This window comes from Chiloscyllium punctatum, chromosome 38, assembly GCF_047496795.1.
Source record: "Chiloscyllium punctatum isolate Juve2018m chromosome 38, sChiPun1.3, whole genome shotgun sequence".
NCBI classification, from domain to species: domain Eukaryota; kingdom Metazoa; phylum Chordata; class Chondrichthyes; order Orectolobiformes; family Hemiscylliidae; genus Chiloscyllium; species Chiloscyllium punctatum.
The window spans coordinates 7612302-7624729 of record NC_092776.1 but is presented as its reverse complement, the minus strand read 5'-3'; the positions used below and the strand labels follow the sequence as shown (position 1 = coordinate 7624729).

Sequence of the window (12428 nt, the reverse complement as noted above, 5' to 3'; positions counted from 1 at the left end):
ACAAAGACATCAGCTGCTATTCACTTTTCCTTTCACAAAGGAATTCCACAAATGTTGTCGTTATCAATCAGGCAAAAAAAATCTAATGAACAGGCAGGAGATTGAGCACCACTCCTTGCAATTGCCTAACAGACCTCTAGACCCTCTTGATTACCACAGGATCGTACACAAACAATACAGAAACTAACACTACATTGCTCCACTGTCTTCATAAAAACTGATACTGTTAATTGAAAGAAGCTTCACACTTTTCACAAGAAAGTGAATAATACAAAACAAAAAAACTCTGGTTGCTGGAGTTCTGAAACAAAAGCAGGAATTGCAGGAGTAACTCAGCAGGTCTGGAAGCATCTGTGCGAAGAAGCAGAGTTAGGATTTCGAGTCCAATGACCCTTCATCATCCTCTTTCTCTGCACTGCCAGACCTGCTGAGTTTTGCCAGCAATTTCTGTTTTGTTGACACAAGAAAGTGAGTAGGAACATGATCCCATTCATTAGGATAATGTAAGGCATAGTTTCTTCAAATAAAAGGTTATTTACTTTGGAATGAAGTCAAATACAAAGGAAGACATGCATTGATATAGTGGCTCTCATGACCACAGAACGTCCCAAAGTGTCTTAAGACAACAAAGTACACTTGAAAGGTCGAGACTGTTGCAATGTTGGTGGAGACATTTATAAATACAGAAAAACAATGCATCAATATTCAAGAATCAATTTATAAGGGACCAGTTATATTATTGGGCTAGTGTTCCAGTACCAGTGGTCCAAAAACACAATTTTAATTCTCACCAAAGCATCTAGGAAACATACAGTTATTAGTAATGGTGACTATAAGCCCACAGATTATCATTTTAAAAAGTCTGGTAAGCGAACATCTTTTAAGGAAAATAATCTGCTGTTCTTACTAGGTAAAGCCCATATGTGACTAATAGCAAGATGGTTAACTCTTACCATCCCTCTGAAGTGGACTAACAAACTGCTCAGTGTTATAGGAATGGGTGGTAAATGCTGGCCCTCTCAGTAATCTTCAATTCTTGCTAATGTATATAAAAAAGGTGAAACTAAAGGTTGGGAGAACAGTGGATCATATTTCAGTCTGTACATTTCAATTCCTCCCCCCCATCCTTCTAAGAGCACTAAGTACAGACACACTTACACTCTACAAAATCTTATAGCTTCCTCTTGATGCTATCATACGTCTGGGTTTAAACATCCTCCGGGTAATTAACCACTTCAAGGTAGCATCTAAACATTTCTGGTCTAGAACTATCACCAACTCCCTACTCTAAGATAATCTGGTGTTATTATCTCCCTCAGACACAAATGTCACTAGTTCAAAATCCAAAGGATATTAAAAATATATATAAATCACACAGTCTACATTACACAGTGAATTCAATATCTATATTCAGTTTACTAGACTGTGCTATGCACAGATTGCTGATGGGTTTGACAACATTGCAATACGGATACTCTTCCTAATATATTTTGTTATATGAAGTGCTTTAGGACGTGTTGAGGAATCTGTATAATTTAGTTTCTTTCCATTGTTTGGCCTTACTCAACTGCCTGGCAATGATGACAATTTAATTATCCCAGCAGGACAGATGTTTCTTTTTCAAAACAAAATAATGTTTCAGATGGTGTATCAAGATCACATCAACTCTCCAGGATGCAATTCCATTTCAGAGTATGGATATACAGTCCTCCGTTCTCCCAATCTTTATTCTCACTTTTTTTAATACAATCAAAAGCAAATTAGATGGCTGCAGAATATATTGTGGATATTCAAGGTGATATTGAGGGGGGAGCAAAAAGATATTTTCATAGGGTCATAGAGGTGTACAGCAAGGAAACAGACCCTTTGGTCCAACTCATCCACGCTGACCAGATATCCTAAACTAATCTAGTCCCATTTCTAGTCAGGGACCCGGCCCATATCCCTCCAAACCCTTCCTATTCATATATCCATCCAGATACCTTTTAAATGTTGCAATTATATCAGCTTCCACCACTTCCTCTGGCAGCTCATTCCATACACGCACCACCCTCTGAGTGAAAATGGTGTCCCTTGGGTCCCTTTTATATCTTTCCCCTCTCACCCTAAACCTATGCCCTCTAGGTCTAGGACTCCCCTACCCCAGGGAAAATACCTTGTCTATTTATCCTATCCATGCCCCTCATGATTTTATAAACCTCTATAAGATCACCCCTCAGCCTCCGATGCTCCAGGGAAAACAGCCCCAGCCTGTTCAGCCTCTCCCTGTAGCTCAAATCCTACAACCCTGGCAACATCCTTGTAAATTTTTCTGAACCCTTTCAAGTTTCACAACATCCTTCTGATAGGAAGGAGACCAGAACTGCATGTAATATTCCAGCTTTACCCTGGATAAGTGGCCTGTGAGCTCCTTGGGAGATTCAGTGAGTTATGGTATGATTGCAAACAAATAAAAAGGGATATTGTTTCCAGCCGATGGGTGAGATTTTACTCATTCAAAACCCGTCCACTTATACTGTGTTAAAATCAGGCTCATTAACCTCTGTCCCACACCAAGGGTTCATCGCCAGTGTTTGGCCAACTTTAAAATCATACTTTTCTGCAGCTCTTAGCCAGTGTAAGAGAGACCCTCGTTTAGGAGAAACTGACTTGGAGAAAGCCCTTGTATGAAGGGACACAGTTCTTTGAGGAAACCCGTTATCAAGAGGGAGCACGGAAAAGGAACCAGTGAATGGAATGATTTGGAGGAGCCGCTGTTGGACTGGGATGGTCAAAGTTAAAAATCACACAACACCATGTTATAGTCCAACAGATTTATTTGGAAGCACTAGCTTTCGGAGTGCTGCTCCTTACTCAGGTGGTTGTGGAGTGTGATTTCAGGCCAAGAAATATTTCCATCTCCTGGAAACACCTGCACAATGCGTGCTTGAAGATGTGGCTCTGAGATCAGGTTTATCAGCAACACAAGGACCCACAGAACCCAGGGCTAATGACACAGAATTTCCTCAGAGAACAATCTTATTTATCAGCAATTAACTGCTGATGATGATTTATTAAGACATAGCACTGAATATTAAGAGGGGGTCTTGGCAGAGTGCTGCTCAGCCCCTCCTGTCCATCCTCGAGTAAAAAGCTGCACTGAGATTGAACAGTGAAGAACATTAATGCAGGCAGCACTAACAGGCTGAAAATAGGAACTCTGCCCCCCACAAGGAAAGGCATACCACTCTCTGGAACTGCCAACAGTGCCAAACCTCCCCAGTGGACACTGCCAGTACTGCAGGTAGGCCCAGGGGCATGGATCCCAAAAGGTGGTAATTCAGAGGTGGGGCAAGGACAGATATGCTCACTTTGGGGAATGGGTAAGGAGGATGGGATTTGATGTATGGGCAGGTACAAAGGGACTTGTGGAGTGGGGTGATTGTTTGGAGGTTGTGCACCCAATGGCCAAGGGCAAACCTTCTCCCCACCCACCCATTCCCAACTTTGTAAAGGAAGAGTTGCCTGTTGCTGACTAGCTGCTCTCATACTCACTGCTTTATGGCCTGGGCAGGTTTAATATCATATGGAATAGTGCAGCAGGGTCACAGGGCTAAATGGCCTATTCATGTTCCTATTTTCGATATTCAGTGATTACCTTAGCTTGCATGTCCATTGTCTGGCATCAATCAAAGACAGATTGACCCAATCCTTTATTCACTGTCTATACTGTGGGGGGTGCGAGCTTGTGGTGGGGGGAAGGAGCGCACCCACCTTCTTTTACATTAGCCCCATCGGAAAATACACACAGCGGGAGCATCTAAGATCAACCACCTGGGAGGTAATGAGTTCCACCACCCTCTGGGTTCAAACATTTGTACTGAATTCCTCACATAGCCCTCTTCCTCTTAATTCTATACGCTCTGGTTATTAACCCCTCTACTAATGAAAAAAACACATTCCTATCCTCCCTATCTATGCCCCTCATTAATCTTATACATCTCCATCAGGTCCCCTCTCCAACCTTTGCACTCCAATTCCAGCCTATCTAGTCTTTTCCCATCGCTCAAACCTTCCAGCCCAGGCAACATCCTTATAAATCGCCTCTCCACCCTCCATACAGCAATTGAAAAGAACTCAAGATATCACTGAAAATAAAATGTGAATATTAGTAACACCAGAAAATGTTTTGATGGAGAGTAACAGGCTTTTGCCTGGAACATCGATTCTCCTGCTCCTTGGTTGCTGCCTGACCTGCTGTGCTTTTCCAGCACCGCTCTAATCTTGACTCTAATCTCCAGCATCTGCATTACCCACTTCCGTCTCGTCTTTAAAAGGAGTCTGTTCTCTTCTACAGTTTTGATAGATGGCAGACCGAGATTCAAAGCATTTATATGGCAACATTTGTGAACGTGGGATGTCTTAAAGCTGTTTACAGCTGATGGGTTCTTTTGAGATGTAGCTACAGTTGCATTACAGGAAACACAACAGCCACTTAGTGCACAGCAAGCTGCCTTCAAAAGTAAAATGACTGGATGATCTGCTGTGAGTGATTTTGGTTAATGGAAGCTATGATTTGGAGGTGCTGGTGTTGTACTGGGGTGGACAAAGTTAAAAATCACACAACACCAGGGTATAGTTGAACAGGATTATTTGGAAGCACTAGCTCCTTCATCAGGTTGTTGTGACATCAGACAGCTACCTGATGAAGGAGCAGCACTCCGAAAGCTAGTGCTTCCAAATAAACTTGTTGGACTATACCCTGGTGTTGCGTGATTTTTAATTTGGATAATGGATAATGATTGGGCTCAGAGACTGAGTAGAATTCCCTAGTTCCTCTACATAAAAATGCTGCAGGATCTTGGTACATGTAGACAAGTCCCTAGTTTAACAATTCATCGGAAGGACAAGACATCCAATAATGAAGCAGTTGGACCCCAGCATGGGTGTTAATGTTCATACTCCAACCCCTGGGATAGGACTGGAGTCCACAATGTCCAGAGGCTAAAGGGGTGCCACCTGAACCAAAGCTGTCATGCAAGAATGCACTTTGGTAACAAACATTTTTCTAGCTGTGACTCACCAGTTACAGGTACATTAAACATAAATTCCTCTTGAACAGGTCTTCTGTTAGATTTCAGCTGTAGGGACAGAGTCCTTTTGTGTATTTAAGGCTGAGGTAGATAAATGCTCGATCAGTCAGGGCATCAAGAGTTGTGGGGAAAGGGCAGGAAAATGGACGTGAGGAATGTTAGATCAGCCATGATCCTTTGAATAGAGACAAAAAAAACTGCAGATGCTGGAATCCAAACTAGACAAGCAGGATGCCGGAAGAACACAGCAAGACAGGCGGCACAAGGAGGTGGAGAAGTCATCGTTTGGGATGTAACCCTTCTTCAGGACTGGGGGTGGGTGGAGGGGGAACTGCAGATAAAGGAGGTGGTGGGGCAGGTTGGTGAAGTGGGGATAGAGATAGGTAGAGGGTACGACCTCATTGGTCAATGGGAGGAATGAATCTGGTTGATGGCTGGAAGGGAAGGGAAGGGAAGGGGAGGGGAGGGGAAGGGCGGGGCTAGGAAGGGACTCAGGAGAAGGGAAGGAAGGTTATTTGAAATTGGAGAACTCAATGTTGAGTCCTCCGGGCTATAGGCTGCCCAAGCGGAAGATGAGGTGTTGTTCCTCCAATTTGCTGTATGGTTCATTGTAGCAATGGAGGCGGCCAAGGATGGTCATGTCAGGGAGGGAGTGGGAAGGGGAATTAAAATGGGCAGTGACTGGGAGGTCCGGTCGGTCCCTGCAGGCCCGGCTGGGATGCTCAATGAACTGTTTCCTAAGTTTATGTTTGGTCTCCCCGATGTAGAGAAGACCACATCGGGAGCACCTGATGCAGTAAACCAGGTTGGAAGAGAGGCAGGTGAACCTCAGTCTCACCTGGAAGGGCTGCTTAGGGTCCTGGATAGAGGTGAGGGGGGTGATGTATGGGAACCTTGCAGGGAAGGTACCTTGGGGGGGGTTGGGAAGAGTGGTGCAATCCAAGGGCTGTCAGAGGGAACAGTCCTTGCAGAAGGCAGAGAGGGATGGGGAGGGGAGGGGAGGATGTTCTTTATGGTGGAGTTGGTGGAAGTGTTTAAGGATGATGCATTGGATGCGGAGACTGGTGGGATGGTAGGTGATCCTATTGAATGACAGAGCAGGCTTGAGGGGCTGAATGGCCCTCTCCTGTTCCTATTTATTAAAGTTTTATCAGTTTCTTACAACACATTTTGGGTTAAACTACTTGATGGCACATAACCAACTTTAAATGGTTAAACATATGGCAGGTGGCTCCTGAAAAGAACGTTGAAGTACTGTATTTTATTCACTGCCTCCACGTTCCACTTACACTCAGTTACTTTATCCTGAAACATTGCTGCAGTGACTGACTTTCAGACACAATCAGTCCAACTACTCACAGATGGTGGTATTTTAATAAGCAGTGAGGTACTTGTCTGACCCAGTCTCGGTTGGTGCAAAGCAAACTTTAAAAAAAATTTGTCATTTTTTTTGTCTTACAAAACTTGTTCCCAGAATGTGAACGTCACTGGCTCATCCCTCGGAATGTGGTGGTGAACCGCTGCAGTCTGTGTGGTGTCCCCCACACAGTGCTATTAGGGAAGGAGTTCCGGACTCTGACACAGCGACACTGAAGGAGCAGTGAGATATTTCTGAGTCGCGTGGTGTGAGATTGGAGTGGCAAGTGCAGACCATAGCATTCCCATGCAGTGCCCGTCTTTTTTATTCCCGGCAGCGGGGCTTGTGGGAATTCAGGAGAAACATCTCCATCCAAACTGTAGCTAAAATGTGGATTAACAAACAACAGGAAAGAATCTCAGCTGCATTTAAGAAGAAGCTGGATAAATGTATGAGTGAGGAAAGAACAGAAGGATATGCAGATAGAGCTGGATGAAATAACTCAGAAGAAGGTCAACATGGAGCCTAAGACATGGGCATAACATGGACTGGATGGCTTGTTCGTGTGCTGTAAATACCATGTCATTCTATGTATGTTTAACTTTGGTAAGTCACAATGACAGGTGGCTTCACAGCTGCTGTCTCTGTGTAATACTTCAGTGCTTCTGTAGTTAATGAAACTGATGGGTGTACAACTGGCAGAGGGACATTACTACCCTGTTTCAGGACCCCGCCACTCCCTCTCCCCATCCCCTGCTAAAATCAATTTTACACCAAGTGTGCTTTCACCGTCCTGATGCCCCATCTTGAATGTTTCTGACTTTGAGAATCTAACGTTTAAAAACGTTTTGTGATTTACATATGAAATAATTGAAACCAACGTGTTCATTTTAAAAGATGAGAGACTTAACAAACAATCCATGTCTTTTTCAATATATAATTTCAGTTACATCACACGGTAAACTTTTGCTATAAATTCTGTGTGTTACAATCTTATACTCCACAACCACCTGATGAAAGAGCAGTGCTCTGAAAGCTAGTGCTTCCGAATAAACCTGTTGGACCACAACCTGGTGTTGTGTGATTTTTAATTTTGAACGTATCTGGTTTTCTTGAATTGGATGTCAAAGTGTTCCCTGTCTTTTTGCCAGCACATTTCACCTTGGGACTGGGAAGAGTATCTGTATTACATTCCCATTCAACTTTCCCAGCTCTCCTTTGACAAATATTAAAATTAGGAACAGGAGGAGGCTGTTGGGCCCCTCAAGCCTATTCTGCTACTGAATAAAAGTATGGCTGATCTTTTTGCAATTCAACTTCCATTCTCCCATCCACCTCTCCCTCCGCTAACTCTGCTCCCCCGCTTAACAGGAATGCACTTATCTCCATGTGAAACATATTCAATGGCTGTGCCTACATTGCCAGTCAAGGCAGAGTTCCCAAGTCACACAACTCTTAGAGGAAAGGAATTATCCTCCTCTCCAATCTAAAAGGACAAAGCATAATGTTTTAACAGCACCTCCTAGATCTGGACTCAACCACAAGAAGAAACTGTCTTTCCATAGCCACCTTGTCAAGACCGTTCAGGACCTGGTTTACTTCAACCTTCAGGCTTCTGAACCCCAATGGAAATGAGCCCAATCTTTCCTCATAAGACAATCCATTCATTCCTGGTATCCTTCAGTGAACCTGCTCTGTATAGCCTACAATACCCTTACGGCCACTCTTACAAACTGAGGCCTAAACTCAACACAGTATTTTGACATGTGGTCACACCAATTTCCTGGAGCGTAACATTCTTGCTTTTACGTTCAATCCCTGTCATAATAAAGGAACACATTCATTAGCCTTCTCAATCACCAAATGTACCATTACTTGAAATTTTTGTCACTTTTTATTCACTTGTGGGATGTAGGCGTCACTGGTTCGGCCAATGTTTACTGCCTCTCCCTAGTTACCCTTGAGAAGGTGGTGGGGAGGTGCCATCTTGAATTGCTGTGGTCCATTTGCTGTAGATACACCCACAATGCTGTTAGGCATGGATTTCCAAAGGTTTAACCCAGTGACACTGAAAGAGCGATATTTCCAAATAAGGATGGGGAATGACTTGCAGGGTGTGGTGTTCTCATGTATCTGCTGCCCTTGACCTTCTAGATGGTAGCAGTCATGGGTTTAGAAGGTACTGGCTAAGGATCTTTTGTGAATTTCTTATAGATAGTGCATCTTATAAATAGTCCACACTGCTGCTGCTGAGCATTGGATGGTGGAGGGAGTGGGTGTTGTGAATAGGGAATGGTGCCCATCCAATGGGTTACTTTGTCCTGGATGTTGTCAAGCTTCTTGAATGTTACTGGAGCTGTACCCATCCAGGCACGTGGACTGGCTTTGGTGAGTCAGGTGAGTTACTTGCTGCAGGATTTCTAACCTCCAACCTGCATTTGTAGACGCCGTATTTATGTGGTGAGTCCTGTTCAGTGTCTGGTCAACGGTAACCCCCAGGATATTGATATTGGGGGATTGGTGATGGTAACACCATTGAATATCAAGGGTTGGGGGATGGTTAGATTTTCTCTTACTGATAACAATCAATACCTGGTATTTGTATGGCATGAATTTTATTTGCCACTTTTCAGTCCATATGTCGATATTGTCCATGTCTTGCTGCATTTGGACATGGACTGTGTCTGTATCTGAGGAATTGTTGAATATTGTGCAATCATTGATGAACATGCCCACTCCTTATGATGGAGGGAAGGTCATTGATGAAGTAACTGAAGATGGTAGGGCTTAGGGCACCATCCTGAGGAGATGTCCTGGAGCTGGGATGTGCCAGGTATGATTCTAACCAGCTGAGAGTTTGCCACCTGATTCCCATTGATTCCAATTTTGCAAGGGCTCTTTGATGCACACTCGGTCAAGTGTGGCCTTGATCTCAAGAGCTGACACTCTCACTTTCCATTTGAAATTCAGCTCTTTGGCCATAACCCTTGAGTAAATAATGAAATACTGCAAGGTTCTGACTCAACTACGCTTTCAGCCAATAAGTGCCAGATTCCCACCATCCTCTAGGGCAAAAACATTTTGTCTGAATTCCCCTCTTAGACTTATACCTCTTACTTTAATCATGTAAGATTTAATCTTGTTATTGACCTCTCTACCAATGGAAGAAGTGACATATGGGAAATATGCAGAGAGTGGTGAGTGGCTGGAACGTTTTGCCAGCGGAGGTGGTAGAGGCGGGCACAATAGTGTCATTTAAGATGTACCTAGACAGATACATGAATGGGCAGAGAACAGAGGGATACAGAACCTTGTGAAATAGGCGACAGGTTTAGATAGAGGGTCTGGATCGACATAGGCTTAGAGGGCTGAAGGGCCTGTTCCTCTGCTGGAATGTTCTTTGTTCTTTATGATCAGATACACTCTTGTCGTAAATGATATTGACTGAGGGATAGGTGTTATCCGGGCTAATTACCCTGGGATTCTTTGAAGTAGTATCATGTGATCTCCCACACTCACCTGATAGAGTCCTGGTTTAACACCTCATCTGAAAAACAGCAATCCCAAGACTGCAACACTCCCTTGGTACTGCATGAGGAGCGTCAATCAAGAATTTGGCCTCAGGTCTCTGATCTCTGAGAAGATCCCACATCAGAGTGATGCACCGAGTCAATATAGAATCAAGAGTGAGAGAACAGTGTACGTGACCATTTAAAAGATTTGGGAAGGAGTCACATACTCAAGCGGTCTACAATCTACATACCTATAAAAGAGATAAGCTAATTGAGGTTTTTAAAATTATAAAAGGGTTGAATTGGGACAATTTGACACAACTTCAGAAAATGCTGGAAACACTCAGAAAATGCTGGGGTGGCACGGTGGCACAGTGGTTAGCACTGCTGCCTCACAGCGCCAGAGACCTGGGTTCAATTCCCGCCTCAGGTGACTGACTGTGTGGAGTTTGCACATTCTCCCCGTGTCAGCGTGGGTTTCCTCCGGGTGCTCTGGTTTCCTCCCACAGTCCAAAGATGTGCAGGTTAGGTGAATTGGCCATGCTAAATTGCCTGCAGTGTTAGGCAAGGGGTAGATATAGGGGTATGGGTGGGTTGCGCTTCAGCGGGGCGGTGTGGACTTGTTGGGCCGAAGGGCCTGTTTCCACACTGTAAGTAATCTAATCTAATCTAATCACTCAGTGTGCCAAACTGTTTCATTGGGGGAAAGAAACAGAATCAATGTTTCTGCTTTCTTTTGAAATCTGCAGCATCCACAACCCATTGCTTTTATATCAGTGTTTAATTTGATGACCAATCACCCTCCTTTTGGCAGTAAAAAAAAAGATAAGATAATAAATCACAGCAGTGTAGAACGTTTACTGTCCTCTCATATTCCTTTCACTTCCAACTGGGAAAATGCCAGTGGTCACATTGAACATGACTTCCAAGAAATGGTGTAGCTATGTATATATGCAACGAACTGATTTAATTCAGTCTGCTGTCTCTCAGATTTCTGTGCGTGTGAAATGAGTTTTGTTCCCTGTGCCAAGTCACTATGTTGAAAAACATTAACAGATGGTAAACACATTGGAGCAAATTGCCCGAAAGTGACTCTTCAGTGTGATATGATATCAACACTAGTTGATAGTGTTAAGAGTTTTGTACACCATAACTTTCTTTTTCTTATCTGTACTCTTTGTTATGTCGAAATAAGTTCAAAAACTAAAGGAGTCTTTAGCTCTTCCCAGGACAGTGCCACCTAAAGCCTACAGCCCCTTGTTGAAATAGACGTATTTCACTTTGTCTCCATACTTCGCGGTTATTGAATCTCTGAGCTCTGGCTCCAATTTAGAAACTTTCATAGAACTGTAGAAAAATAGAGAGAAAGAGAGAGAGAGAGACAATTTTTCAGAATGCAGCAGTGTATCTATAACAACAATTAGGATTAAAAGTTTCCCTGTCTCGATAACAATTTACAGGATTTAACTTTGGTAAGTCACAAAGACAGGTGACTTCACAGCTGCTGTCTCTGTGTAATACTTTAGTGCTTCTGTAGTTAATGAAATTGATGGGTGTACAACTGGCAGAGGGACATTACTACCCTGTTTCTACCCTGTTACTACACTAAATAATCATCTGTGATGCAGTCAGAAATGACTATGTAAGTCCTGGCCTGGAAGTGACCCTCTTGGTTGCCCTCTCTACAGGAGATGGAGACAAAGCTCAGTATCACCCCCTTTCCAGGTGTTGAACGCACAGTTGAACCACGTGGGAAGAGATGGCCTCCTTCTTTAGAGACCGCAATTTCCCTTCCCACGTGGTTAAAGATGCCCTCCAACGCATCTCGTCCACATCCCGCACCTCCACCCTCAGACCTCACCCCTCCAACCGTAACAAGGACAGAATGCCCCTGGTGCTCACCTTCCACCCTACCAACCTTCGCATAAACCAAATCATCCGCCGACATTTCCGCCACCTCCAAAAGGACCCCACCACCAGGGATATATTTCCCTCCCCACCCCTTTCCGCCTTCCGCAAAGACCGTTCCCTCCGTGACTACCTGGTCAGGTCCACACCCCCCTACGACCCACACTCCCATTCTGGCACTTTCCCCTGCCACCGCAGGAACTGTAAAACCTGTGCCCACACCACCTCCCTCACCTCCATCCAAGGCCCTAAAGGAGCCTTCCACATCCATCAAAGTTTCACCTGCACATCCACCAATATCATTTATCGTATCCATTGCTCCCGATGTGGTCTCCTCTACATTGGGGAGACTGGGTGCCTCCTAGCAGAGCGCTTTAGGGAACACCTCCGAGACACCCGCAGCAATCAACCAAACTGCCCCGTGGCCCAACATTTCAACTCCCCCTCCCACTCTGCCAAGGACATGGAGGTCCTGGGTCTCCTTCACCGCCGCTCCCTCACCACCAGATGCCTGGAGGAAGAACGCCTCATCTTCCGCCTCGGAACACTTCAACCCCAGGGCATCAATGTGGACTTCAA

At 44.3% G+C, this 12428-nt stretch overlaps 1 protein-coding gene across 3 annotated transcripts in view; it reads right to left on the bottom strand.

Annotated features, from left to right (window-relative positions):
- Positions 1-10779: 10779 nt before the first annotated feature.
- Positions 10780-12428, bottom strand: part of sfxn2 (sideroflexin 2) — an 89543-nt gene continuing 87894 nt past the window's right edge. For all 3 annotated transcript variants that reach the window (XM_072557097.1, XM_072557100.1, XM_072557099.1), the window contains one exon: positions 10780-11288. In XM_072557097.1, coding sequence (XP_072413198.1) covers positions 11189-11288 — 100 coding nt within the window. In that variant the 3' untranslated portion in view covers positions 10780-11188. The remainder of the gene's footprint in view (positions 11289-12428) is intronic.